Below are 26825 nucleotides of genomic sequence, written 5' to 3' on the forward strand. Positions count from 1 at the left end.
ATGGCAAATTGTGAGTTTTAATAAAGGCCTAGCTCGGTGGTGGCTTAGCCCACGATAGAGTTCTCCGTAGCTCAGTGGTAGAACTATGGAACACAGATCCCGGCTCGATTCCTCGGGAAGACTAAGATTTTTTTATCCCACGTTTGAAACACAGTGAATAACATATTTCTTTATTCAACTACTGGGCACAATCTAATTTTAAAAATCAACCCTTACTGGTTCGAGAATAACAATTCACTTTAGAATGTAAAAAGACTACTAATTCCGATAGATATACAAATATCTTAAAGAGGCAATAACCTTGACAAAACTCTCTATTTTACAGTTCTGTTTGCTTGTAGTATGCTTGTCTTTCATTTCAACCAACGGGAGAATCAAGAATGGCATTTACAAGGAGACTAAAACTGTGCAGCGTAACACGAATTTGTTCTGTTTTGCTAGTTTTTTAAAAAACATCACTTAAAAGTGATGTTTTTCAAAATTCTCCATCTAGAAGTCTTCATCACTGACAGAAAAAGTCCAGAGTGGTTTGTGCTTTGTTTCCACTTGAGACGTCACACGCTGTGGCGGTTATTTCTGTTCCACCGAAGTACATGCTGACTTCAATATCTCGGTCTGTGCCTTTCGAGGTGACAGGGGTTTGAATGCTAATGTTTCCAATCTGGGTTACGCCGGGATCAGTGACAAACTTTGTTTCTGGATCAGTCGATACGTGGAAGGCAATTAAGACACTTGTTGTGTTAGGAGTTGGAGGATGATATATTTTTTTGATTCTCTGTCCAAGTTTTATAACTTTATTTTCCTTTACAATACGATCAAATACATCCTTGCACCACTCAGTGCCATCTATGAGTTTTTTCTTCTCTTCAGGATGGACGCCCGCTATAAAACTGAGAACACAACGAATACCATACGTAGTACTGATCACCCTTTCAGTTATTGTAGTGGGTTTCTTGCCAAAGATTACGGCACCCTGGGCTACTGCAACGCTGGCATGGTGGGGGACAAGGATTCTGCACCTTCCAGAGAACGTCTTCTTTATTTCCTCTTGGAGGAAAACTGACTCAGCAAAGCCACCAACAAGGAGCATTGTTTGCACTTTTGAGAGCTGTGGCTTTCGTAACAGGTTATTCAAATGTTCTTTGATGCTTTCCACAACAGGGGCAAATAGTTTTCTCATCATAGCAGAGCTTAAGGAAAGATACTCATTACTTTTAATCTTTACCTCTCTCTCTCCATAGCGGTCGATTCTTGCCTCTCTGCTTTGTATTATCTGGGACACAAAGCTTCTCGGTAATCGGATATTTGTCATCAAACTGCTGTCAAGGATACGTTTTCCGCGTTTTTTCCTTCGAATTCACTCATTAAGCAGAGCCAATCAGAAGGAAATTGCTTTCGGTAGCTTTGAAGCATTTGGGTACCAAACAGCTCATCCAAAAGACTTTCGAAACGTTGGTTTACGTACATTCCACCATAAGGACCTCCGGTGACCTTGTAGATCTCTTTTATTTTACCATCATCTTGAAACTCATGCACTGTTACATCAAGTGTTCCACCTAATAAGGAAGTGTGAAAGTATCAGCTCATCTGAAAAAGTATTCTAATAACTCGTGGATACCTTTTATCTAGTACCACAGCTCCTCTTCTTTTATTCCATTTCTATTAATACTGCTGTTACGATTAAACCTACAACCATTCTTACCGCCACAGCGTTCTGTATCCCGCCATTCATCGATTAAGCAAACGATATCAATTTCCGAAGTTGAGCAGTCTTCTCATTTGCAGCCGTTATTTGCAGTTACTATTGAGGGTCGATTCCTCAAAAGAAGGGCTTGTTATTGAAACAAATAACGAAATCAACCATTAATTAATTTCTACTATACTAAATATGGTTTCTTGTATGGAACGACGGACATGTAGTGACGAATGACAAAACATTTTCGGCTTATTGGTATGGAACAAGGGTGTGCTTGCTCCACGAGCTCCTCTGTGGAGCAATACGTTTAATGAGGATTATCTGAACAAAACGTAACTTACCCCCAATATCAACAACGATGTAATGTGTGTTGATTTGGGATAGCACTCCATCCAAACATCTGTCACCAGCTTCTTCTTGAAAGTCATTCAAATTTTTCTCCTTACAGAAAATTGCTGCTGCTTCTGGTTCCAAAGCAATCATTAGCTGATCGGCTTTTTCTGCTGATCCCACGCCAGCCTTTTAGAGCGAAAAAGAATTGGATATGCATGGGAAATAATGCAATATCTTTGATTTAACAAATATGTTGCCCCGTGTCTGTTCAGAAATATATGACTTCAAACTGTGGAAGAACAAAAAGGTAGCACACGAAGCGCAGCCGATTGCGTCACAGATGTTATTACAACATTTTAACGTCTTCTGTGATCTGTTACCAACAGACCCACGGCAACCTGGGAATCTTTTTGTTTCTTATGATAGTAAAAAAAACTTTTGTTAATGATGACGTCATTTATGCATTTGTCCCTGATAGATCATTTGCCTCCGGTGTGACTGCTTGGTTTTCAACAACCGTGACTTGCGCATTTCGACGATATGCGCTAATCGAAGCGTAGCATTGTATTTACAAAGTGCGTATTTACATCTGTAGTAAATAAATCGTAAGATTTACGATCTTACTTTATCATCTTGGTGTTTCATGACAGTTACCTAAAAAACATTTTATTACGATCCAGTGACTTATTTGAAAGAATTAAAAGCTGAAATCTTCCAAAAAGAGGCTGTTGACAAACTAGTGATTAGAAGTGTCGGAAAAAACTCATGTCGGCATGTCGGCATGTCGGCAATGGTCCAAAAACTAGTTGAAAAATAGTCCAAGAGTCCATTAGTTTAGTCCTTATTTCATCTGTGCCTAACTTTTACTAACTAACTAACTCGAGTAAATGTGATATATTAAAGTTCACACAGCAACCAGGTGAACAATCAGACATGGTTTCATGCTACTCTGGTTTAAAGATTTAATGAATGTAACCGGGGAAATTTTAATTCATCGACCCAACGTTTCGACGCTCTTGTCTAGTGCCTTCATCAGTGGTGATCTGATCGCTGCAACAAGAGGTCGAAACGAAGGGTCGATGAATTGTAATTTCTCCGGTTACGTTCACTAAATTTTTAAACCAGAGTAGCATCAAGTAATCATAAGGATGCACAGAGAAGGATTATTTCTTAAGGTCTGAACGTTTGCACTTTAAAAAAAGGGTAAAATAATAGAAAAGGACCTCATAAGCCGCCTCCCGCATAAACTGCTTTGCTCTCGGGGTCCATATGGCGGGAACGGTCAGAACCCACTGGATGTCATCTGCGTTGAAATGATCATCTCCGGTTCTCTGACGAATTACTTTTACAGCTTCATCTTTAAGGAAGTTAATGGAACGTGCAAACACTCTCTTGGCTTGGACGGATCTTCCATTTGCTGCCTTTATGGGAGTCCTGCTATTCAAAGTCTGAAAGGTAGCACGGGTATTCAAGGAAACCATGTATAGGAATTTTGTAATAGCATTAATCACTATGACTTGGTTGCTGGTAGTTCTAAGAAGTTATATATCATCTCGAACCATAAATATTAAAACCACTACTTGTGTGGTGTTAATGCAGGGGAGAAAAATTATTATTATTTCCTACTCTCCAAACTTCCCACGAGCATCCATAACTCGATATAACGCTTAGTATGAACTGGGTCCATAGGAAAAAATTTGAATTCTAATAATGATAGATACTTCTTCTCAGTTTTATCACTCCTAATTGCTTCAGAAGAAAAGACGAAAGCTTATATTTTCTAAAAATTTTTCACTAGATGACGCCTAATTTCTTCATGCAAATAAACGAATCAAAATAGTTTGACATGAAGTTAAATCACTAACCTCGTCATTGTGAAGGGCCATTTTGAAATGTTTGAAAAATAGATACTCGTTCTCTTCCCTTTTATCTTGAAGACTGGAATACTTCTCTATTGCTTCATAACCAAAGGAGTCAAACTCCAGATCTGATTTGAGTAGAAGGCATGTTGGGGTTTTGCTTGTTTGAGCACCTTGTTCATTCGCCCAGTCTCTGTTCATGAAGACGGCATCCTTTCCTTTGTCTTTGATAAATGAAAAAGCAAATCCACTGTAGGTTGTCCCGAGGTCAATGGCAACAACTGCCAGATATGAACGCTTCGGAGAATAGAGAAGTGAACCTTCCAATGCTGTGATGGATAAATAAAATATGATAATTTGTATGGTTGGCCCACCTTTTGCACACAATTTAAAGAAGAAGTAGGCTCCAGAAACATTTCAAATATGAAACTACGACGCTCAGCGTTTTGACGTTTGAAAGACTGCCTAAGGAGTTTTCAAGTTGTCCTCAAATGTGTTAAAACTTCGACCCTGAGCGCTAAAATTTTGAAGCCAAGTCAGTTAGAAATGTAGCGACGCACATAAAACCACAATGCACGGTTCACACGTGAACATGGTGCACACATGCACGTACAAGGAGTTATCATTCCCTGAAGTAGGTGTAAGAGGTTATTGACCTTCGTCTCACCCCTTCTGCAGAGAGCCCAACAGAGTGCTCCACGTACTACTATATCGCGAAATATGGTACCGGCGATATATCGCTACAACTATACGTCGTTGATATATCGCATGGGGTGTGGCACATCTCGATATATCGCTTCAGCCAGAGACTCGTGACGAGTGATATCTCGTCCAAGCGATGAGATATTTTGAATTGCTTTTCCACCATGTTTAATGAAACGGAAGGCCTTAGAAGGCCAATTTTCCTGATATTTGCTTTTCATTTCAAACCAAGCATTGTTATTTTAACTATAGTTTCCAAGATAAATTTTGGTAAAATATTGAAAAACGCGCGAGTTATAATACGAAAACATATTTTCGAACTGAATTCTTTAGCTCGCCAGAGTGTGAAAAACTAATTCACATATTCGACAACCGAAGGTTTTCATGCGGCGAAACACCCTTGTCGCGTTAAAATTTTCTGATTTCGGTTGTACGCGATCTTTGCTATCTGTCCTTGTCCTTCGCTTTTAGGTTAAAAAAAAGGGTCGAAATCAAAACTGCCGTTTAGCAGAATTGAACTAAAGGTCTGTCACGGGTAACCGCCTCCCAGTTAGCTCAATGGATAGAGCGCTGGACTGTTCTGCGGGAGGTCGAGGGTTCGAGCCCCGGCCGAACCAATACTCAAGGTCTTAAGATAATTGGGAAGAATATGCTACCCTTCTATAACATCAAGAAATGGTTAGATATTCTAGTCTTCTCTGATAGGGACGAATAAATGGAGGTCCCGCCGGTCTCCTGCAGGAGGGGTAGGAGACGTTTCCCACGCACGAGATTACTGTGTGATGGATGTCCTCCCCTGGGGTGGGATGGGTAGGTTGCGTTTAGGTGGATGAACCTAGGAGGAGACTACGTGTCCTATTGTTCTCCCACCTGTACAATGTACAAATCTTTAGAAACAACCGTTGGGTAGTTACCCGCAAAAAACGTTTTGGCTGAAAGTCTCTCGAGACTGTGCCGGACGCTTCTGTGCTCCTAATGGCGGTCGGCATTTCGTGTTTTTTTACAAGAGTGTTGAAATAACTTGACATTTGGTCACCCAAAGGCGTGAGTTGTTGCGAGAAGTTTGAAAGAAAAAAAACCTATTTATTTTTTACGCAAATGTACCTTGAACGAATCAGTAGCGTATGTAAACGGTTGCCTTGAAATTTCCTCCGAATACTCCCAAGATACCAACCAGTAAAACCATGTGAGGGAATTTCGTTTTTCAAATTGGATTTCCTAGAATGGCGTCCGACGTAATGCGAATCGGTAGAATTTCGATCAGCAAACTTGACAGATAAGAATATCGAAAAATTCCTACACGGCTCAGTTGAAGACCTATCAGGTTTGGAATTGTGCAGAAGTTTTTAATCGTGCGGTCAGAATGGATCTGCTATTAATTCACTCAAAGAAACATCGTCCATTTTGGATTGTCGTGCCCCATTTGGTATACGATTAGATCAAGCTGAAACGAAATAATATTTGCCGAACAGTGCATTTCATAACCTTTCCCGCGATATAGAGTTTATGGTGGTTACACTTTAAATAGTTCGTCAAATTTTATTTTGCTAAGGACACCGGCGGAGGTCTACTGTATCCTTCAGTTTAAACTTTATCAGGAAATTGTATTTGCGGTCTCGGTTCCTCAGCAAAAGTTAAATCGAGTGACAACGAGAATAGTTTTACACCGGTTTCGCTACATGTTGAGTTCGCTACGTTCAAGTTGGCTACACGTTTGCGGTACATATGTCGGGTTCAATACTTTAGCGAATCGAGTTCGCTACCAGAAAAGTAATAAATTGTGAGGCAGGCTGTTATTTAAAAAAAATTGACTTTCTAGTAAACACATGCGGAATAGCGAAAGATCACACTAAATCATCTCTTCATACACATTTTACGAATGTCATTCTTACCTTTGTAGGCCATTTTTGTTGCCCTCTCTCTCGCATGTAACAAAGTCTGTGTCGTTTCTTCCACAATCGAAATTAAAAGTTTCCAAAATTGATTTCCCCATAAACGGAAAGTGTCTTCTCGCCAGGGGAAATTTCCCTGCGGTACTTTACCGTTTCTCCGAAAAAAGCCTCGAATATCATCGCGTTTGAACGTTTCTCATTGGTAAGAGGAGTATAAGGTCAAGCTGACGTCAGTTTCCTCGATTTCTCGGAAAAGCAGTAACGCTCAAGAGTAAATTATTCATGCATTTTCTTTGTGGTGAACTAACGTTGCCCGTATGTTAGTAGTATACAAAAAGTCGGCAAGTTGCATTCGCGTTTCTTAGATAATTTACCGGTTTCGTTTGGACAAAGCGGAAAGCTTAAAGCAAGTTTTCTAACCTTAGCCCTACTGTCCTCGTATTTTTGTTAGAAGATTTGCCCGATAACATCGATCAGAAAATCTGACTTTACAGACTATTTTATCCAATTTTGGGAATTTATTTAAATTGAAAGATAGAATTACATAGCCTTGCCGACGCACTGTGGTGGACGCTTGATACTTTTAGTATAGCCTGCATCTTAAGTCTGTGGCGTAGAAGGTCCCAGCTTGGGAAGTTTGGCCGGCGAAACTCACCAAGGGTGGGTGATCGTAGAAATTGTATTGTTATTGATTCAAAATAAACTAGGAAGTACTTAGTGCTCATTCTACTGTCGTCACGCATCTAAAATTTTCGTTCAATAATACAGTAAGCATGCCTCGCCGATTTTGACTATAAGCAGATTTGAGACAAGAGTGGAAACAATCTTATTCAAAAAAGTGCTCTTCAATAAAACATTGTAAAAAGAAAGTAACATTATGATATTTAGATAGGGAACACTTTGTTTTCTGCAGCGGTTTTCATGGTGTGAAAAAAGAGCAACTTATGCAACAATCAACTAGCAAAGAAATGATAATTTTATTTTGCAATGAAGGACGGTATTATTTTTCTACAGAGGAAAGATGAATTCCTGGGAGCTTTGGAGGGGACTGGTGCCACAAGTCACGAGCATAAAACCCTAAACTTGTTCGCTGGCATACTATATACAAACAACAACAAACATATGAAACATATGTGTGAACTGCGGTTATGAGACGTATATGAGAACATAGTTAGTAGAGGGGACTGGTTAGGAAACGCGGCAAACTTCAAAGGGCCGGCCTATTGTCTGTCCCCTGAGCTTCGCTTGAAGGTCACGTGATCAATGACCCTGCACAGAACCAAAACAAACATGGAGGACATGAACAACTTATTTTTCTTCGGCGACGATTTTGATGTCATATTGGAAACTTTGGAGAACGAGGAAGAATACAAGAGCACTTTGTCGAAGCAGCTGACTCTGTAAGTCTTTTAGAAGCCTTTAGAACGTTATTTTCGCCCAAAAACTTTGTAGTTATTGATGCCCTTAGCAACGGCATCGGTCGTAGTACAACAACATATTTTTTTACTGAAAGTCTTTCGATTTTTAGGTTCAAGACGAAGAGGGAATTGTTTGCTAGTTGTGTCAAAATAAATGCAAGACTAAGGCTGGATTAAAAAGACATAAGACAATAAAGCATAAGGAGGAACAAGCGCGGGGAAATCAACCGACTCAAGAAGCCAAATTCACTGCTGAAGACTTCGAAGCGTTATCAATCAAAGCACGAGATAAAATAATTGCAAGAAAAATCTACCCTCAAAGCATAAAAGAAGAGCTACGAAGATATACGAACTGGGATGAATAAAATATGGGCTTCTCAGAAGTAGAATCCATGTATATGCGTTAGGTTAAAACTGGAAATGCAGAACAATTCTACTCGAAGTACTATTCAAGAATAGGCCTCAATTCAACAAAGATTTTTGTGGGGTTGTCAAGTAATGCGGCAACATTGCTTAGTACCAAAGTGGCTGATTGTTTGATAGCTCACAGCAAACAGAAAGATGAATCACCAAATCCCAATATCCGTACTAAACTGTGTGATAGAGAAATGGCAGGGTTACAACATATTGGAGGATATTTTCTGCACAAGCTTTATAGCAAGGTGAACAATGTATATAATCCCACAGCACATACTGAACAAACAGCTTCAATACTGAAAGCTGGTAAAGCAGAAGATTTGCATGTTGCAGGAAGTCAAAAACTAATTTCATCTTTAAACCGAGGTGGACTGTGGGTTATTTCTAAACAAGCTCAAACAATTTTTAAGAGAATAGAACATAATTTTAGGATTCTGACCTCAGAAGTCTCCAGCTGAAGATTGACAATGCTAAGATAGAATCCAAATCAGCTTGTGATGTTCAATTGGTCTCAGCATATAACACTATGTTGTTGGACTCAGACATAGTGGTAGATAACAGCATTGCAAAAGATGTTCTGGACAGAATTATTCATTTATATGTTACTGTACAGTGTTTTTCACTGGCCAAAGATGTTATACAGAAACACAAAATTCAATGTAAACAAATGAAAACAAAAACACTACGAAAGGAAATTTGTAGAGCCAGCAAAGAACAAGAAAGGCAGATATAGTTAGAATTAAGAGCCTGCAACAATTTGTCAATAAGTAATTTATTACAAAAGATTAATTTGGTAGCTACAACCTGCAACATATTAAATAAACATATCAAATATTGCTCATTAATGATTATTTTATGGACAAAAATGAGTATAAAGGCTATATGGTTAAAGTATCTAACATAGAGTAACTTATTTATTTTCAGCCAGTCTTCTCGCCACTTCTTGTATTCCGCGTTTCGCGGCGCCGGTAGCCTCCAGATTCCAATTCCTTTACTTCTCCTACACGTTCCACAGCCAAACACTGAACAATTTTCACCTGGCATTATGTCCACTGACTTGATTAATGTTTTTAGCTATATTCTGAAGGTAAGATGTCGCTCGATCACGGAGAAAATCCAAAAACTTAAACGCTACGTGACTGTCGAAACAAGCCCGCGGTGCCATTTTGGATTTATGTGTGCAGGGTCATTGTCACGTGACCTCGATAAAATCGAACAACAACCTATCCGACTGAAGTTTGCCGCGTTTCCTAACCAGTCCCCTCTACTAACTATGATGAGAACGATCCTTCGCAGTAAAGCACTATTTGAGCAATAGTGAAAATCAGACCTGAAAAAAATTTCAGGCCTGTACGGGATTCGAACCACTGACCTCTGCGATACTAGTGCAGCGCTCTACCAATTGAGCTAACAAGCCAACTGGGAGCAGGCCATCAAATTAATTCGATATAAACCCGTAGATGATAAATCAAACAACAACAAACATATGAAACATATGTGTGAACTGCGGTTATGAGACGTATATGAGAACGATCCTTCGCAGTAAAGCACTATTTGAGCAATAGTGAAAATCAGACCTGAAAAAAATTTTTTTCAGGTCTGATTTTCACTATTGCTCAAATAGTGCTTTACTGCGAAGGATCGTTCTCATATACGTCTCATAACCGCAGTTCACACATATGTTTCATATGTTTGTTGTTGTTTGATTTATCATCTACGGGTTTATATCGAATTAATTTGATGGCCTGCTCCCAGTTGGCTTGTTAGCTCAATTGGTAGAGCGCTGCACTAGTATCGCAGAGGTCAGTGGTTCGAGTCCCGTACAGGCCTGAAATTTTTTTCAGGTCTGATTTTCACTATTGCTCAAATAGTGCTTTACTGCGAAGGATCGTTCTCATATACATACTATATACACTTAACTAGCACAAACAGAGCCAGCAGGATTCTTATTTTCCTTAACTGCTGGCCAGAAAGTCCAGATAAACTGTAGACTGTTGATTGCTTGTAAGATTTACGGCTGTGACCTTTATCTCAGTTCCACCGAAGAGCAAATTTATTTCGATGTCTTTCGTTTTCCATGCCTCCGGTGTTTCAAGTACTAGCCCCGGTCCTGGGGCCTTTAGTACCTCAGGATCTGTTACAAACTCCACATCTGAACGGTCTGATTGGTAGAAATCGACTTTCACCTGTTGCTGCTCGCCTGTCACAGGTGCAAAACCGGTGAATCGACGTTTTTCTCCAACTTTAACTTCTTCATTGGCCTTAACGAGCTTAAAAAACACATCTTTACAGCGCGGGATGCCAGTTATTATTTCCCTTTTCGATTCGGGATGTAACCCATCCAAGAAAAGCTTGAGCACGCGAATCCCGTAGGTAGTGGTCATTATTCTCGACTCGAACTTATGAGGTTTCTGTCCAAACATTACAGCACCTTGCACAACTGCAAGGGATGCGTACTGTGGTACCAAAATGCGATAGGTTTGGCCGAAGTGCTTCTTGATTCTTTTCTGGAGAACAGCTGAGTCGGCAAAACCGCCTACAAGAAATGCAAACTTGACCTTAGACAACTCTGGTTGGGCGAATAGGTTGGAGAGGTGGGAAATGATGTCATCCATGACTGGATTGAACAGCTGCTTCATGACTTTTGGTTCAAGACAGAGGTACTCGTTACGTACGACTTTGATTTCGTCCAGGCTGCAATGCTGTTGAATAGCTGTGTTAATATCCCAACCTTTATGGCTGGGAAATTTACTTATGAAACTACCAGGCAATCGAATTCTTGTTGTGCCCCCTTCACAGATGCGCTTTCCGCGTTTCTTCACTTCGAAATCATTCATCAGACAGAGCCAATCCACAGGGTTTTGACGGGCATAATGATCAATGAATGATTTAGTGAAAATCGTCTCAAGAAGGATCCTGAACTGTCTGTTGACATTTTGTCCTCCAAATGTACCACCAGTGGCTTTGTAAAGCTCTCGAATTCCTCCATTTTCCAGAAGTTCATGAACAGTCACATCAAGAGTTCCCCCTGTAAGAGGAAACGATTTTTGTATTTCAGTTCGTTTTTAAGTATGAAAATCTGTTAACACTGACCGAGTGTTTCATTCGACTGAAGGATATTTTGAATGCCTTATTTATTCATACAAATACAAAAAAGAGTGAAAGGAAGTGTTACAGATGTAACTATCATTTCTTTTCATTCAGTTATTTACCTCCAATGTCAACCACTACATACTGTGTTTCTATTCGTGCAATAGTGTCCGTGACTAAGGCATCGTTAGTCCCACTTTCAGCAACAAAATCCCTCATTTTTTGTTCCATGCAGTAGAAGGAGGCTGCCTCAGGCTCCAACGCAATCAGTATCTGCTCTGGGTTGGAGGGACATGCTAATCCTGCCTAAGATTTTGGACCAAACCTTATTATCAATCAATAAACTTGATAATGGCTAAAGCATATAACCTAAAATTGCGCTCGCTTTTACCTTCTGCTGTTGCTGCGTTTGCGCTCAGCTTGCCCTAAGAAAGCAGCCTCAGTCCATGTATTTTCAGCTCATTGTCGTGGAATTCTAACGCCACGGTCGCGACTTAGGCCCTGTTTACAAGCAAGGAGGGTAACCCTTGTGCTAGGGTTACCCTAGCAGGCGGGTCAAAGATAGCCCGGGTTTACAAGCAAAATTTCACAGGTAGGGTTACCCTACCACCCGGGACAACTTACCTATGCTTGGTAACCGCACGCATTGTCATCAATGTTCAAAGGGTCTGGAAACAAGTAAAAAGTTGTCCCGGGTAGACGAGTTATCCCCAGCAGAGCGTTTACAAGGCAGCTAGGGTTACCCTAGCGCTCAGCTAGGGTTACCCTAGTGTTAGGGTAACCCTAGCTGCCTTGTAAATACGTCGATGAAAAAAAGAAGAAATGTGGGAGCGTTAGGGTAACCCTCCTGCCAGGGTAACCCTAGCACTAGGGTTACCCTACCTGCTTGTAAACAGGGCCTTAAAAAGGTGAAATTTAACAAATCCAACAACCGGCAAGCGATACTGATAATTACGGGAAGTAGTCAGTGCATGTAATTTAGGATGTAGTACCATTTCGCTTTGTAGATCACTAGGTTCCGTTTTTGATGAATATTAAGGTCAGTGGCTTACTTGATAAGCAGCTTCTCTCATGAATTGTTTTGCTGCTGGTTTCCAAATTGCTGGCACGGTCAAGACCCACTGTACATCACTCATTCCAAAATTCTCGTCACCAGTTCTCTCCTGGATCACCTCAAGTGCTCTTGTGTAAAGATATTTTATGGAATATTTAAATACATCCAAGGCAATCATGTGCTCACCATTTCCTGCTTCTAAAGTAGTGTTTCTGTTCAAGTTCTGCAGGGAGATATGCCATTTTATTAGCAACTTTTACAAGCACAAGCCTCACCTCCCGTCAGTTCAACCCAAAGAGTGGGACAAACAATTTTTTTTGATAATCGTCATAATTTTTTTTCATAATTTCGTTTTGAGGGCGTGGCCTAGCGACTAGGACTTTCCCTCCCCACAACAATTTCGCCAGTTTCTTCAACCGGTACCAATCTACACTCTTTGATATTTTCCCAAGAACACAACTCGATAAGCTGGCCCGGGCTCGATCACGGACTTTTCGACCTGGAGCCGACCGTCATAAGCGTTTAGGCTCCGCTTGTCCTTTAGGGTTAGCTTCATACCATCATATTCCATTAAACAACCTACTGGATCAGTGCTATTGGTATAACTTCCTCTAAACTATCTCTATGTTCCTGTACAAAACGAGAGTGTCAACAACTCAGTGACAATACAGGTATAACCTCACCTCATTGTTATGAAGAATCATTTTGAAGCTATCGAAGTAAAAATATTGACAAGCTTCCTCTTCCTCCAAATCAGCATATCTATCTTGGGCTTCATAACCAAAGGAATTGAAGCTCTTGTCTGGATTGAGCAGCAAACATGTAGGTGTCTTCATAGTGGAATAGCCTTGATCCGTACCCCATTCTTTATTCATGTGAATGCTTTTCTCTCCATCTTTGTTATTAAACGCAAATGCAAACCCACTAAATGTTGTGCCAAAGTCAATCGCTACCACAGCAATAAATGTGATGGGAGAGGACAGGAAAAGGTCACCTCTCTCTCGTTCATCTTTTTGTGGATAATTATAGTAAAATGTTAGTGTGATAAATACATAATTGGGTGATAGCGAGATAAAATGCTCACTTAGGAAAAAGAATGAAGGAGATCCGTAAAATTGCATATGTTGATAGTATGGATAGCACATTAATAGCAATAAATGCAAAGAAATGAAGTGATGAATGAATGCATTGACTAATGACAAATTAAAAGAATTTCATTCAGCGATCAATTTTCGGTTATTTCAAAAAAGGAAATCGAGAAAAACTTGGAAAGCTTGGAGTCGGTAGTCATCGTAAACTACAAATCAGAAAGAATAATCGTGGTTTCATGGTTACTTAAATCGAATTTTCGGCAAATTGCGGAAGAAATAAAGGCGAGAATGCCGAAAAGCTGTCGACATCTTAATATAGATTTAGAAGAACATATTCTTACCTTCAAAGACCATCACGGAAAGATCGCGATTATTTGTTAATCGTATATGAGATGAATCAATGTGATATTACTTTCGACGTCAAAGAATACTCTCTAGTCAAGTTCATAATAAATGTTTGTTCGATCGATTTTCAATTCTGTTCCACATTTCACGAGCAATTTCGTTGGGAAGTAGTGCAGTGATCGGTCGTTTACCATAAATGTTTGTGAATTGTGATTATCAGTCATTATCAGCTCACCTTCAGAGGTACTTTGCATGTTTTAGGACTGTTCGTGCTCTTTCTGCTCAAAGATTTGTTGCCGAAACCGCTAGTGAAATAGGTGGCTTCTTGGAAACTGAAAGGTCACATTGATATCCTGAAGAGGTTTTGTTGCTTTCTAGGAAATATTACGTCATAATGATTTTAAAAATAACTATTTCCACAGATTAGAGACTACAAAAGCTGCAGAGGCCAATTATAGCTGAATTATAGCTTTTACCATATTTTCTATTGGTTTGCCAGCTCTTTTAAGTTTTTGACGCATTGTTGGTTTGCTCGTCTTAGGAATAGTTACTCGAAATACAAAAAATAAAAAAAATAAAAAAAACCTAGTTGCATGGAAACCTGACATTCTTCCGGTCTTTCCCAGAACTCTTGCAACATTTGTCCCGCAGTTTGAATTAATTTGAGTTATCGAGTCTCCATGCGGAACTCGAGATTTTAGTTCGGAGCTCTTTATTCATCTTTTTACAGAAGTGTGGCAATGGAAGATACACAATCCGCCGCTGCAGAATCGGAAACAACCTGCGACGAAGATCAAACTCGTTTGAGGATGTCGTCGTTCATCGATACGTTGAAAGCTAATCGCAAAGTTTTTTCGCATTTGCCAGAAATTATTGAGCAGTGGTATAAGGAGGAAACAAAGACTACGGATCAGTCCGAAACGACCGAACAAGGGTATGTAAGAGCACATAGACGAATGAATCGCAAACGAAAATACGAATATATTTTGACTCAAATTATTATATACACTTCCGAGTTATAATGCTAACTAGTTTTATATTGAGCATATGTAGAAAATGTTCTGTTAGGTGTTGAATGTAAAATATGAGAAAAAACGTTTGTAACAAAACGCGCAAGTCCTGCCTATCTCTTTACGAGCCAGAATGGTGTTTATCTCTAAGTACGCACGGCTGAGCGTACCTAACAAGCTTATACTATTTTGCGAAACGAAACGAAACGAAACGAAACCAGGAGAGATATGACGAAACTAAAAGAATAATGCAGATATATTTTCTAATTAGGCAAAAGATAACTTTCACAAGGGTTTTGGAATAATCGTCAATTGATAGGAAGGATTTTTATTCATTTTGCAAAGTAGTGATATAAGAAGTTACTACTTTGCGAAATCGACTATTTTCACCCTGCGCTGACAACGTGACCACTTTCGTGTAACATAACTACATCTCAACATTACAAATTAGTATATCACCAAAGATTTTGGCCTCCTCTTATTTCTCTAACAGTATTGAAGTAAATTTCGCAAAAATAGTAATTTTGGGAGAGATACTATATTGCGAAATGGACCATTTTCACCCTTCAATAACAATGTCTCTCTTTTTCGGGTCACAAAAATACGTTGAAACATTACACCGTGTGATTGTATATTCCCGAGGATGTTGGTCACCCCCTCTTTCACTATCCATCATATAAAATTAATTTCGCAAAGCAGCAAAGTCCAAAACATTACTATTTTGCGAAATGGACCATTTTCACTCAGCGGGCGGTCACGATGTTGCCGTTCTCGTGCCACACGATAGGTTTTCGGTAGGTTTTAATTTAACTTACTAAGATTTTGGCGTCCTCCTATTTCTTAATGTATACTAAAATACATTTCGCAAAATAGTAAGTTTTGAAGAGACACTATTTCGCTGGATAACTATTTCGGCATGACTTTTCAACCGTTCTCCACACGAGACGGAGAGTCTAGATATGTCTAGCCGTCACTGGAAAAACTGTCACCGGTTGCACAACTCATGTTTGGTTTTGTACTTAGTTTTGTACTAAAACAGTGCACATCCTTCAAAACGCACGAAATACAGTCCTTCAAAGTCTCTCCGGGGAACACGCCCGACCCCCCTAGAATATTGCAGCTCTGATGCTAGTCTATTATCGCCTATGGCCCTCAAACGCCCTCAATGCGCAAGAACTTGCACCTATTGTGTGACACGAGAATGGCAACATCGTTACCGGCTGCTGAGTGAAAATGGTCCATTTCGCAGAATAGTAATTTTTTGGACATCACTACTTTGCGAAATTAATTTTATATGGATAGTTAAAGAAAGGGTGACCAACGCCTTCGGGAATATAGTATAATGTAATGTTTCAACTTATTTTTGTGACCGAAAAAGAGAGACATTGTTATTAAAGGGTGAAAATGGTCCATTTCGTAAAATGGCATCTCTCCTAAAATTACTATTTTGCAAAATTTATCTTAGTACGGTTTAAGAAATAAGAAGAGGCTAAAATCTTTGGTGATATACTAATTTTTAATAATTAAATATAGTTATGTGACACAAAGTGGTCACGTTGTCACCGCGGGGTGAAAATAGTCGATTTCGCAAAATAGTAACTCTTCTTATATTACTACTTTACGAGATGAATAAAAATCCTTCCTATCATTTGACGGTTGCTCCAAAATCCTTGTGAAAGTTATCTCTACCTACTTATAAAATATATCTGCATTATTCTTTTAGTTTCATTACATTTCGCCTGGTTTTGTTTCGTTTCATTTCGTTTCGCAAAATAGCCTTAGGCCCGGTTTAAACATCGCATTTTACATGCGCCGAATCTAATTGCCGAATTAAGTGCATGTAAAATGTATTAAATGCGAGTTCAGTCGAATATTCGACTGATCACAAAGACTTTCAACAACCTGCCTGCTGAACTAAGGTCGTTAGATTCGAGACTGAAATTTAAGAACAAATTGCGAGATTATTTTAGTTAAAAAATTCGATCTAAACGTGGTTATAGGTATCCTTTTTCAGAGCATTTTATTTTATTGTATGCTTTTCTAGACCTTAAGATCAATGATTATATCTTGTTAAGTTTTATTTTATTTATTTATTTATTATTTTGACAGGACCCCAAGGACAACAGTGTTACACACTGATGGGTTTTCAATCCTGTATAAAAATTCGTTATTATTATTATTATCCAGTCGAATATGCGACTGAAGTTCGACATTTGATTTAAACGCCGCATTTTACATGTGCCGAATCTAATTCATAAATTATGTTTAATTATATTTTACCCATAACACAACAGTTTTATGGTACATGACACGCGCAAAGAAAACTGGCGGGAAAGAATCGAACATCAGAATATGTCCAGCCTTCATTTCGTATCAATCGACGGCACGATCGGGGTCTTGGGACACGTGCTATGGCATTTCTTTGCGATAGGAAAAGCATAACAAGGGAACAAATATACAGAAGCCGTCTTCTTCTTGCTAGCAGATGATGCACTGCCATCAGCATTATAAGTCGCCGTTTCCTGTTAGCGCGAATGGTGCTTGAGAGGCATAAACGCCGAAAACACAAAATATCCTCCTTATTTTTGTCAGCCATATTGGCGGGGGGCTTAGAGCGGAGTCTGGGAATGAAGCTGTCACTCGCACTCGGCAATTAAATTCGGCACAATTAAATGCGACGTTTAAATCAAATTCCGAACTTTTTTAATTCAGGTGGACTTAGATTAGTATTAGATTCAGCGCATGCAAAATGCGACGTTTAAACCAGGCCTAACATGACGTGAGCAAAACACTTTAACAGTAAAGTTCCCGTCCATTCCAGGGGCGCCGCGAAGTCTCAAACCTTTCACGATTGTTTTTCCACCCCATCCCAATTTAGATAGACCTTTTGGAGCTCAGAATGAAAAGTAAATATGCTTGATTCGAAAAACGATGAGAATGTAGCTCTGTCAAGCGACAGTTTAGCTTCACGATTCACGATTCCTCATTCCCAAACGCGAGACGAATTATGGCTGGGTTAAAGAAAACTGAGCTAGTCGGCTTCAAGCGAAGCTTTGCGACTGATATTATTTGTCTTCAAGTTTTTTTCACCGAAGTAGTTTGTTTTAAAATCGTACATTGTTCAGATTTTTCAACAGTGTTACACAACATGATCGTAAATTTTTGTAAACAATGATTAAAAGCACCATTAGTAAACACGAGTCCCATGGTAGAAAGAAATTGGAACGTTTTTCGCTTTTTACTTGCAAATGTTACATTTCTTAGAGTAGGCTGTAGTCTTAAAATATTTCTTGGTCGGTTTTCTTGATAGTTTTCGAGTAGTATACAATTCACTGGTAAACCGACAAGATTGTAGTAAAACTCTTCTCCGTACACAATTTGTATCCGCTATGTCTAAGAAGATGTCTATATGCAGATTTAGCCAAGCCTAAAAGTGGAGCTCTAGTTAGTTTATTTTCTAGCGTTCATTTTATTAAACATCCTCGGTATTGCCTGTCGAAGAGGTGATTCAAGAGGATTTAGGGACCAGTCCGGGTGGGGGGGGAGGGAGGAAACTGACGTGGTCTGGAGCTAAGGGACGATGTTTTTAAAACTTGCAAGGCGATTAGGAAACCTGCTAGTCAGTGATGTTTTCAAGAAGTGGAAGACCTTTCGTTCAAGGGACTTTTTTCGAAGACAGGGATCATTTTCTTTCGTCAAAAGTAGCGTATGATGTCAGTATCAGTTGAAATTATACTCTATCGGGTAATGATAATATCGGTTTGGGAAAATGAGCCAAAATAATTGAAAGAAACGATGGTAAACGACCTCGAGTTAAGGCATCACTGGTCAATCGAAGGGTATATGTGAGAAGAGTGAGTCAATAATATGACACGCCGTAATCGTACGGGCCTCTGTTATATCTTCTCTTGATGTCGCTAAGTATGACTGCTCGTCTTGCCAATTTTTCTGTAACGTGTCAACCTCCTCTGGTAAGCGTAGAAAATTAAAAGGAAAACACTTTTAATTGGAGGTTACACATGTGAGTGAGTAACTCATCTCTCGGCTATTCGCGTTTCAGGTTTCTCTGGTTTGAGACACACGGCGTCTTTTTAATTCGGAAACCTCTGCTATAACTGCGCATAATGCCGGTGTCTTTAAACCAACTGTCCATGATCTTGGCAACTCTAGCTGCTGAAATACGAAATTTGTCTATCATCTGTTTCTTTCGCTACAAAAGTCAAAGTTTGATTTTCAGCTGTAATAAAGACAAGCTAGAACTAGAATAACATTTTTCAAACTTTATGACAAAAGGAAGACTTAGGATTCGACAATAAAGACATATTTAGAAATCTATCTGCGTAGAAAAAAACCCTGAATTTCATTTGTAAATTACAGAAATTAATTCCGAACGTCGATCAGGTTTTTTTTTAGACTTAAAAGTTAGTTGATGTTCTTATTGGCCACATCAAAGAGGTTGAAGAGTTTTTATATGGTCGTCTTCCATGTTTGCCGATAAGTGAGTTTACTGAAATTTGGGTTTTGGCAACATTTAACATGAAACATGTCAAATTTTGTTGATCTGATGACCTTCCACTAAGACATTCACTGATTTGCTGTGACAAAATTTAACATCAAAGTATTTGACTCAGGGTACACAACGAATGAACAGCGGGCTAGCAGATTTGGAGAAGTATTTATGAGGAAAGTGACTTTTTTGAAACCTGGAAACTATCACAAAGGCTATAATGATTGTTAAAAGGTCATTTTTGTGCTAGGTGACTAATTCTTATTCTTATAACTATTTTTAGGAAGAATACAATTGATATATTTTATTAAATAAACTTGATGCATACGCTGTGCACCAAACTTCAATTTGACCATATTTTATAGCCATAATAACCATTATAATATAATTATAATTATAATTATAATATAATTATAATTATAGCCATAATGAACCATTAGAGGGCTCAGAGGAAAACCTAATGTGCTATACATGTTGTACTTGTTAATAACTGATACTAGGAGACCTATTCTATTATTCAAAAGAATTTAAAACTAGATTAAAAAAATGAGAATTCCATGTAGACCAGATAAACAAGATTCTTTGAAAAAGAAATGGGTATTAATGAAAGTTAAGCAACTTTTTTGTACTACATCTGAATGTAGCTGTGTGGCACATGGTAGGTGTCATATATTACGTCATACCATGCGCTCCCATCAGACCTCGGGAGCTTGGAGAAACTAGTGAGATCCGCCATATTGTCCGCTCGTGTTGTCATGTAGTTCTTGTTTCGTTGTTAAATAAAGAACTTAGGAGGTAATATTGTGACATGGATGTCAGGAGTGGGATAGATTTAGACCAACGGAGGAATTTTCACTGCTAGGACAACCGAAAAAACTGGTACGTACGATTTTACAGTGTTTAGTACAAGGTCTTGTCTTATCCTGCGATTCAGCCAAAGTGAGCGACTTGGTTGGCTTTGAAGTACCAAAAATGGACTGGATTCCTGGCCCAGATTTGTCAACTAGATTCAAGAGATTCCGCCAAAAGTGTGAACTGCTACTTGATGGACCACTAAAAAGTCGAGACGGCAGCTAGAAGTGCAAATAAGTATTACTGCGGTCAGGTGATTAATGGCTAGACTTATTTGATACTTGGGCGCTAACCGATGACCAACAGAAAGACTTGAAAGAATATTGGAAAAGATTCGAAGATCACGTTAGACCGCAAGCATACCATATCTTAAACAGGTATTATCTACGAGGTTTGAAACAGAATAATCGTCCCCTAGCCACTTCCTGACTGAAGCAAGGTTACTCATACAGAGCTCAGGTTACCCACCTGACTTACACGACGAACTCATGCGTAACACATTAATTTTTGGCACCGACTCGGAAGAGGTCAGACGAAAATGCATTGCACGCGATGATTTGACCTTTGCAAAAGCAAAATAAATCGCACGAACTGATGAGGCTACCCAGATGTAATTGAAAGTATTGAGTGACAATACAACTCCAAAGAAAGAAGAAGGGGAAGTAAATGCAATAAGCAAAGGAAACAAGCCCGGAAACGAGTCCCACCAAAGGTACACCAGTGGTAGAAGAAACAGACGACATGACAACAACCCAAGACAGTGCTACAGACGTGGGGATACACCACACACCAAAGGCCAGCACTGCCCAGCCACTGGAGCTTCAACTGCAATAAACGTGGTCATTTTAGCAAAGTTTGCAAGTCTAAAACAAGGTCAGATGTGATGACCCTACAGAAAGAACAACCTGATGGTGTAACAAGTGAATGCTTAAGCTATGACAAAGTCTTCCTGGGAATGCTAGAAGCCCGAGACAGCTCCAGTACCTCAATGATCGCAAGGATTGAACAAAAAAGAAAAACCGCACCAAAGCCATGACTGACATACACGTCACAGCAGACCCCATGATACGCACCTGATACCTCTTACCTGCAAGGTTGACACTGGTGCAGGGGTAAATGTTATTTCCAAAGACGATTATGACAGATTCAACCTCAGTTCCCAGCAGATAGCCCTTGGCCCAACGCAGTACAGGATTACTGCATATGGAAGCCACACCATGAAGACCCTTAGAACCTGTCCATTGTACGTCCATCAAAATGGAAGTATTAAAGAAGTCATTTTCAATGTTACTGATTTACCAGGACCTGCAATGCTCGGTTGTAAAACCTGTGAGGAACTCGAGCTGGTAAAATTTAATTGCAGGTTAGAAACCTCCAAGGAAGACAAAGAACACTCGCCCTAGAGGACACACACCATGCAAACCGCACCAGAGAACCGGCGGATACTCTAGCTGTCTAGATACTCAAACATGCCTCCCACTGGACAAGACAACCTTCTTCAACAACTTCGGAGACTGCTTCATGGGCCTGAGAACCTTTAACATGAAGCCTTATCACATCACCCTGGACCCTAGTACTGAACCTGTCATCCACGCACCACGTACCGTGCCAGTACATCTTCAAGACATGTTTAGAGAGGAAGTTGACACCATGGTAGAACTTTGTGTGCTCATACTCGTAAGCGAACCTACAGACTGGGTTAACAGTATACACCTTATTCCAAAATGCCTGCTGTCTCAGATAATCTGGGTCGAGTTGCATAAAAATGAGGCATTGAGGGCCAAACTGCGGTGTTTACAAATGTTAATACGTCGCGATACCCTGTCATGCCTGAGAATTGCTGGGTGCCAGGGTGTAAAAAGAAGGTTTTCGTCGAAAACAGGGTAAAGATTTCTTTCCACACATTTCCTGAAGAAAGAAAATTATTTATGAAATGGATCATCACTATTCGAAGAGATATAGGCAAATATTTGCAAGTGACAACGCACACAGAGTTTGCTCGAGACATATCAAGCCATCGGATTATCTTCCTTCACTTGCGGGGCGTAAAAGGACTTCAAAATCAACAGCATTACCTTCTGGAATCAACAGCAAAATCAACAGCATTTACCTTCTGGAAGAGATCCCCAGAATATTTACGGAACACAATATCATGGCGTCCTTTCGAGACAACCTTGTGTCCGGTCTTTCGTATTTGACGGAGGACGATATTCCTGGCAGTTCATTGAACGGAAGAGATCCGAATCGGTTAAAGAACTCCGAGTTAAAGTTTTGGTCAAAGTGTCGTGGCGATTCTGCAGAGGATTGTCCACAAAAGCAAAACTTTGCAGGCGGTAAGTGTTCAGTCCAAAATAACCTTCGTTGATGTGCGTGGCCTAGATTCTCAATGGCTTCATTCTCTTTCAGGGTAAATGACTACTCGGAAGCAAAGATCGAACATCTTCTTGTCGGCCCCGACGTAAATTTTGTTTATGCCAGGCGCAAAAGGCGACTCCTTGGCCTTGAAGATGCTTTGGATCCGAACACGTCGAACACGTCGAACTCGTCAGCTCCTTCTGATAACAGCACTTGCAAAAAGTCCATTATTTACCTTTGCGGAAATGGACAGACATATTGCGAATTCAGGAAAAAAGCACCAAAACAGCGAATATCACTCGTTGCCCACAGGACTTCCAAAAGCCAAGGCTTTTCTGGCTGACGAATACCTTGACGAGATCCAGAATCACCAAGATCAAAGTTATATTTATCATCGCGCGAAGTGCTTCCACAGTTTCAAAGTCCGCGAGGAACCCCATATCTTGAAACTTGCACTCTGCATTGTTTCTGGAGAAGTAGAATATGCATGCCTACTTTGAGCCAAATTGTGCTGCTGGAAAGTCAGGCTTCTGCCACCCTATCCTGGCTTTGACGATGAAAGTCTAAATATTCTGGAGATCTCTTCTTCCAGTAAAATACAGAAGGTACTTCTGTTGGTTTTAAAGTCCTTTTACGGCCCGCAAGTGAAGGAAGATGATCCGATGGTTTGATATGTCTCGAACAAACTCTTGTGTGCGTTGTCATTTGGAAATGTTTGCCTGTATCTCTTTGAATAACGACGATCCATTTCATAAATAACTTTCTTTCTTCAGGAAATGTGTGGAAAGAAACCTTTAGCCTGTTTTCGACGTTAACCTTCTTTTTACACCCTGGCACACAGCAATTCTGAGGAATGACAGGGTATCCCGACGTATTAGCATTTATAAACACCGCAGTTTGGCCCTCGATGCCTCGTTTTCATGTAACTCGACCCAGATCATCTGAGACAGCCGCCATTTTGGAATAAGGTGTATTGTCCTCTGTGAAACAACTAATGACAAAGGAGAAGTCACCAAAATCAGTCTGCCTCGACCCACGCGACTTAAACAAGGCAATAAAGCGTGAACATTACTACACTAAAACAATTGATGAAGTAGTCACACAGCTTAGTGCTGCCAAATTCTTTAGTGTAGTTGATGCCAAAAAAGGCTACTGGCATGTACCATTAGATGAAGCCAGCGCGTACCTGACTACATTCAACACCCCGTTCGGGAGATATCGTTTCACCCGGCTCCCCTTTGGCCTCGTTGTATCGCAAGATGTGTTCCAGAAACACTTAGATTCAGCACTGGAGGGCCTGAAAGGAGTCACCGGCATTGCAGACGATACATTCATATACGAAGCTACAGAGGAAGAGCAGGATGCAAACATTGTCAACCTCATGATCAGATCCAGGAAAAGGGACTCAAATTCAACAAAGACAAAGTACGGTTCAAATGTCAGGAAGTTAGCTTCTTTGGCCACAAATGGACCCGGGATGGAATTAAACCAGATGACAGTAAGATATCTGCAATTCAGAAGATGACCCCACCTGAGAACCGCAAAGACCTCCAAAGCTTCTTTGGCCTTCTAAACTACTTCACAAGATACTCAGGGCGATTGGCTAGCCTCACAGCACCATTGCGAGAACTCACCAAGAAGGACATAGCCTATGTATGTATTGGGACCCGAACACGATCATTCATTCAACCAGATCAAGCAAGAAATCAAATCAATGGGAGTTCTCAGATACTTTGATCCAAAAGTCGAGTCTGTCATTCAAACTGACGCTTCCCAGAAAGGACTAGGTGATGTCCTTTTGCAACAAGGGCAACCTGTATGCTATGCCTCCAAAGCACTAACAGATACAGAAAGAAACTACAGCAACATCGAGAGAGAAACACTTGGTGTAGTAGGGGGCCTAGAGAGGTTTAATTACTACATTTTTGGGAAGCACGGTGCAGTAAACACTGATCGTAAACCTCTTGAGTCGATTTTCAAGAAGCGATTGTCCAGTTGCCCACCTAGATTGCAGAGATTCTTGATGAGATCCCAAAAATACGACGTCACTGTCAACTATGTAAAAGGTCCCGATGTACTGATAGCCGACGCTCTCTCAAGAGTCAGCCCCCAGCCTGCCCCTAGCAACAGTTAACTTTCAGAGACATGTGTCCACCACATCACACAGCACCTCCCCGAAATTCCAAGAAAGCTACAACAGATCCGCGAGGAAACAGGAAGGAATCCTACATTGTCTTTGCTAAAAGAAGTAGTCTTTGGAGGATGGTCACAGAAAAGAGAGGAGTGCCCCCAACCGCTACAACGTTATTGGCCGGGAATTTCAGAGAAGAGCTGAACATCGAGGATGGCTTAGTAAAAAAAGGAGACTGCATCGTGATACCTCCTGCTCTCAGACCTGAAGTCTTGAACATCACACACCAAGGCCACCTAGGGCAGGAGAAATGCCTTTTGCGAGCACGTACATCTGTCTTCTGGCTTGGAATTACAAAGGAAATCATCAACCAAGTTAACCAGTGCGGACCAAAAGAAATGCCAAAAAAAGCAGAGAAAGAGCCAATACTACAATCAGAACCGCCACACCGACCATGGGAAAGACTCAGTTCGGACTTGTTTGAATTTAAAGGCCACCAACACCTCCTACTAACAGATCAATACAGCAGATTCCCTATCATCAGGAGACTAACAAGCACCACGTCAAATTACCAAATGTCAAGTGTCGTCAACATTTAATTAAACATGGTTCCCTGAAATCGTATGAAAAGTTTGAAATGTGCCTCATTTGTGGTGCAGGTACGAATATATCGATCGTGATCACTTATGAAACCCCGAGGGTGAGACTCGATGAATTCAACAGAAAATGTCTTAGCAGGTTACAGAAATTGTTTTCTGAATTGTTAACAAAATCTTCCCGAAATGTGGATTATTTTGTGGCGCAGTCACACAAATTTATTGATCACAGTATTAGCCATGAAATTTCGAGAGTGTAACTTAATGAACTCAACAGACCAAATCCACGCCGGATACAGAAACGGATTCATGGACTGTTAACATGATAAACAGATTAAGTAAAAAAAAGTTGTCCAATTCGAAAACTGTAAATAACAACATGTTTATACTCTAACTTTGTGGCCACCAGCTTGTGAGCATAATCCTTAGACTCCGTTTCAATACGCGAACACAGCTCGGACCTTTCTAATAAACTGCGATGACTGTCAATTACAGAGACTGATTCTCCAGTTTTCAGCTTGAAGAAAAAGATTAATGTATCGCAAGCACGTTCATCAAAACCCGAGCATCAATAAAGATGATGGGCGAAGTGAAAATCGCACCATGTTTTGCGAGGCGAACCGTTTCCTGCAGTTCGAACGAATTGAGTAGAAAGCTCGAAAACATAGGACCACGACTAAACAATGCTGTTCACTCCTTCGCAGTGGAAATAATTCCACGAAACCAGCGAGTTTGTTTCTATCAAACCTTTGACAGGTTTTCACATGACAATACTGTCAAAATAAAATTATGCGACAAGCTTACTGTTAAGTATGAACTTCGGTGACTCAATCACATTATTTTACATTTTAATTTTCGGAAAGGCCATTGATTCAAATCCTAGGGTAAAATCACGCACCTTCGACAAAGGAGCGATCTTTTAAATGAATAACAAATAAACCCAGCGGTAATTAACTGAAGAGTGAATGATAGAGGCTTTCTTAATTTCGCCGCCGGCTATGATTTGAAAACTTTCCAAGAACTGAAATGCTTGTCCAGATTTCACCAAAAAATTCTTCGTAAGGTAACCTCTTTTCTCTTAACACCACGACTGAATTAAACATTCCAAACGAAAGGAAAATAAATAATTTGGCGAATAGGAACACGTTTGAAACGTTGTTTGAGGGATGAACCGGTGCGAAGGTTTCTAAACGACCAATTCCAAATAATTTTACTGCAACTTCGCTGCGCGCACTGCGAACTCCGCTAATAAAGTTGCTCTCAGCTGCGCTTCTTTCGTGCTCCCCACACATCCCTCGTGTATCTATAACTCGACATATACGTCACTGAGCATGAACTAGTTCTTAAAAAATATCTTATGTTTAGCTACGAAATGAGAGATTTCTTTGTCCCTAAAATGAATTAAGTGAAACAGAACTACACGTATATGTAAGCCTTCTGTGTTAGTGAGGCAACAGCCCTTTTAACTTTTTTTTTG

At 40.0% G+C, this 26825-nt stretch overlaps 2 protein-coding genes, 1 long non-coding RNA gene and 1 pseudogene across 6 annotated transcripts in view; 2 read left to right on the top strand and 2 right to left on the bottom strand.

The window, feature by feature from the left end:
• Nucleotides 1–149: 149 nt before the first annotated feature.
• Nucleotides 150–6666, bottom strand: LOC111339499 (heat shock 70 kDa protein 12A-like; annotated as a pseudogene). The gene is made up of 5 exons (XR_016001284.1): nucleotides 6483–6666; nucleotides 3895–4217; nucleotides 3253–3477; nucleotides 2038–2215; nucleotides 150–1556 (listed from the first exon to the last, which is right to left on the bottom strand). The product of XR_016001284.1 is annotated as a heat shock 70 kDa protein 12A-like (transcript).
• A 991-nt stretch (nucleotides 6667–7657) lies between these two features.
• Nucleotides 7658–9588, top strand: LOC148730664 (uncharacterized). Its single transcript, XR_016001285.1, has 2 exons — nucleotides 7658–7882; nucleotides 8011–9588. It is a non-coding gene; the product is annotated as an uncharacterized LOC148730664 (long non-coding RNA).
• A 590-nt stretch (nucleotides 9589–10178) lies between these two features.
• Nucleotides 10179–14275, bottom strand: LOC111339496 (heat shock 70 kDa protein 12A). 3 transcript variants are annotated; one of them, XM_022946165.2, is made up of 5 exons: nucleotides 14133–14275; nucleotides 13145–13470; nucleotides 12460–12684; nucleotides 11530–11713; nucleotides 10179–11345 (listed from the first exon to the last, which is right to left on the bottom strand). In XM_022946165.2, exons 1-5 carry the CDS (start codon nucleotides 14149–14151, stop codon nucleotides 10273–10275), a joined length of 1827 nt encoding a protein of 608 aa, XP_022801900.1. In that variant the 5' UTR covers nucleotides 14152–14275; the 3' UTR covers nucleotides 10179–10272. The 3 variants fall into 3 exon arrangements, with proteins under 3 accessions (XP_022801900.1, XP_022801902.1, XP_022801901.1); XM_022946167.2 differs by having other exon boundaries at nucleotides 13145–13356; nucleotides 14133–14269; XM_022946166.2 differs by lacking the exon at nucleotides 14133–14275 and adding an exon at nucleotides 13894–14088 and having other exon boundaries at nucleotides 10180–11345.
• A 251-nt stretch (nucleotides 14276–14526) lies between these two features.
• Nucleotides 14527–26825, top strand: part of LOC111339506 (uncharacterized) — a 34064-nt gene continuing 21765 nt past the window's right edge. The window contains exon 1 of the mRNA XM_022946179.2: nucleotides 14527–14831. Coding sequence (XP_022801914.2) covers nucleotides 14638–14831 — 194 coding nt within the window. The 5' untranslated portion in view covers nucleotides 14527–14637. The remainder of the gene's footprint in view (nucleotides 14832–26825) is intronic.

Source organism: Stylophora pistillata, chromosome 5 (genome assembly GCF_964205215.1).
Source record: "Stylophora pistillata chromosome 5, jaStyPist1.2, whole genome shotgun sequence".
Lineage (NCBI taxonomy): Eukaryota > Metazoa > Cnidaria > Anthozoa > Scleractinia > Pocilloporidae > Stylophora > Stylophora pistillata.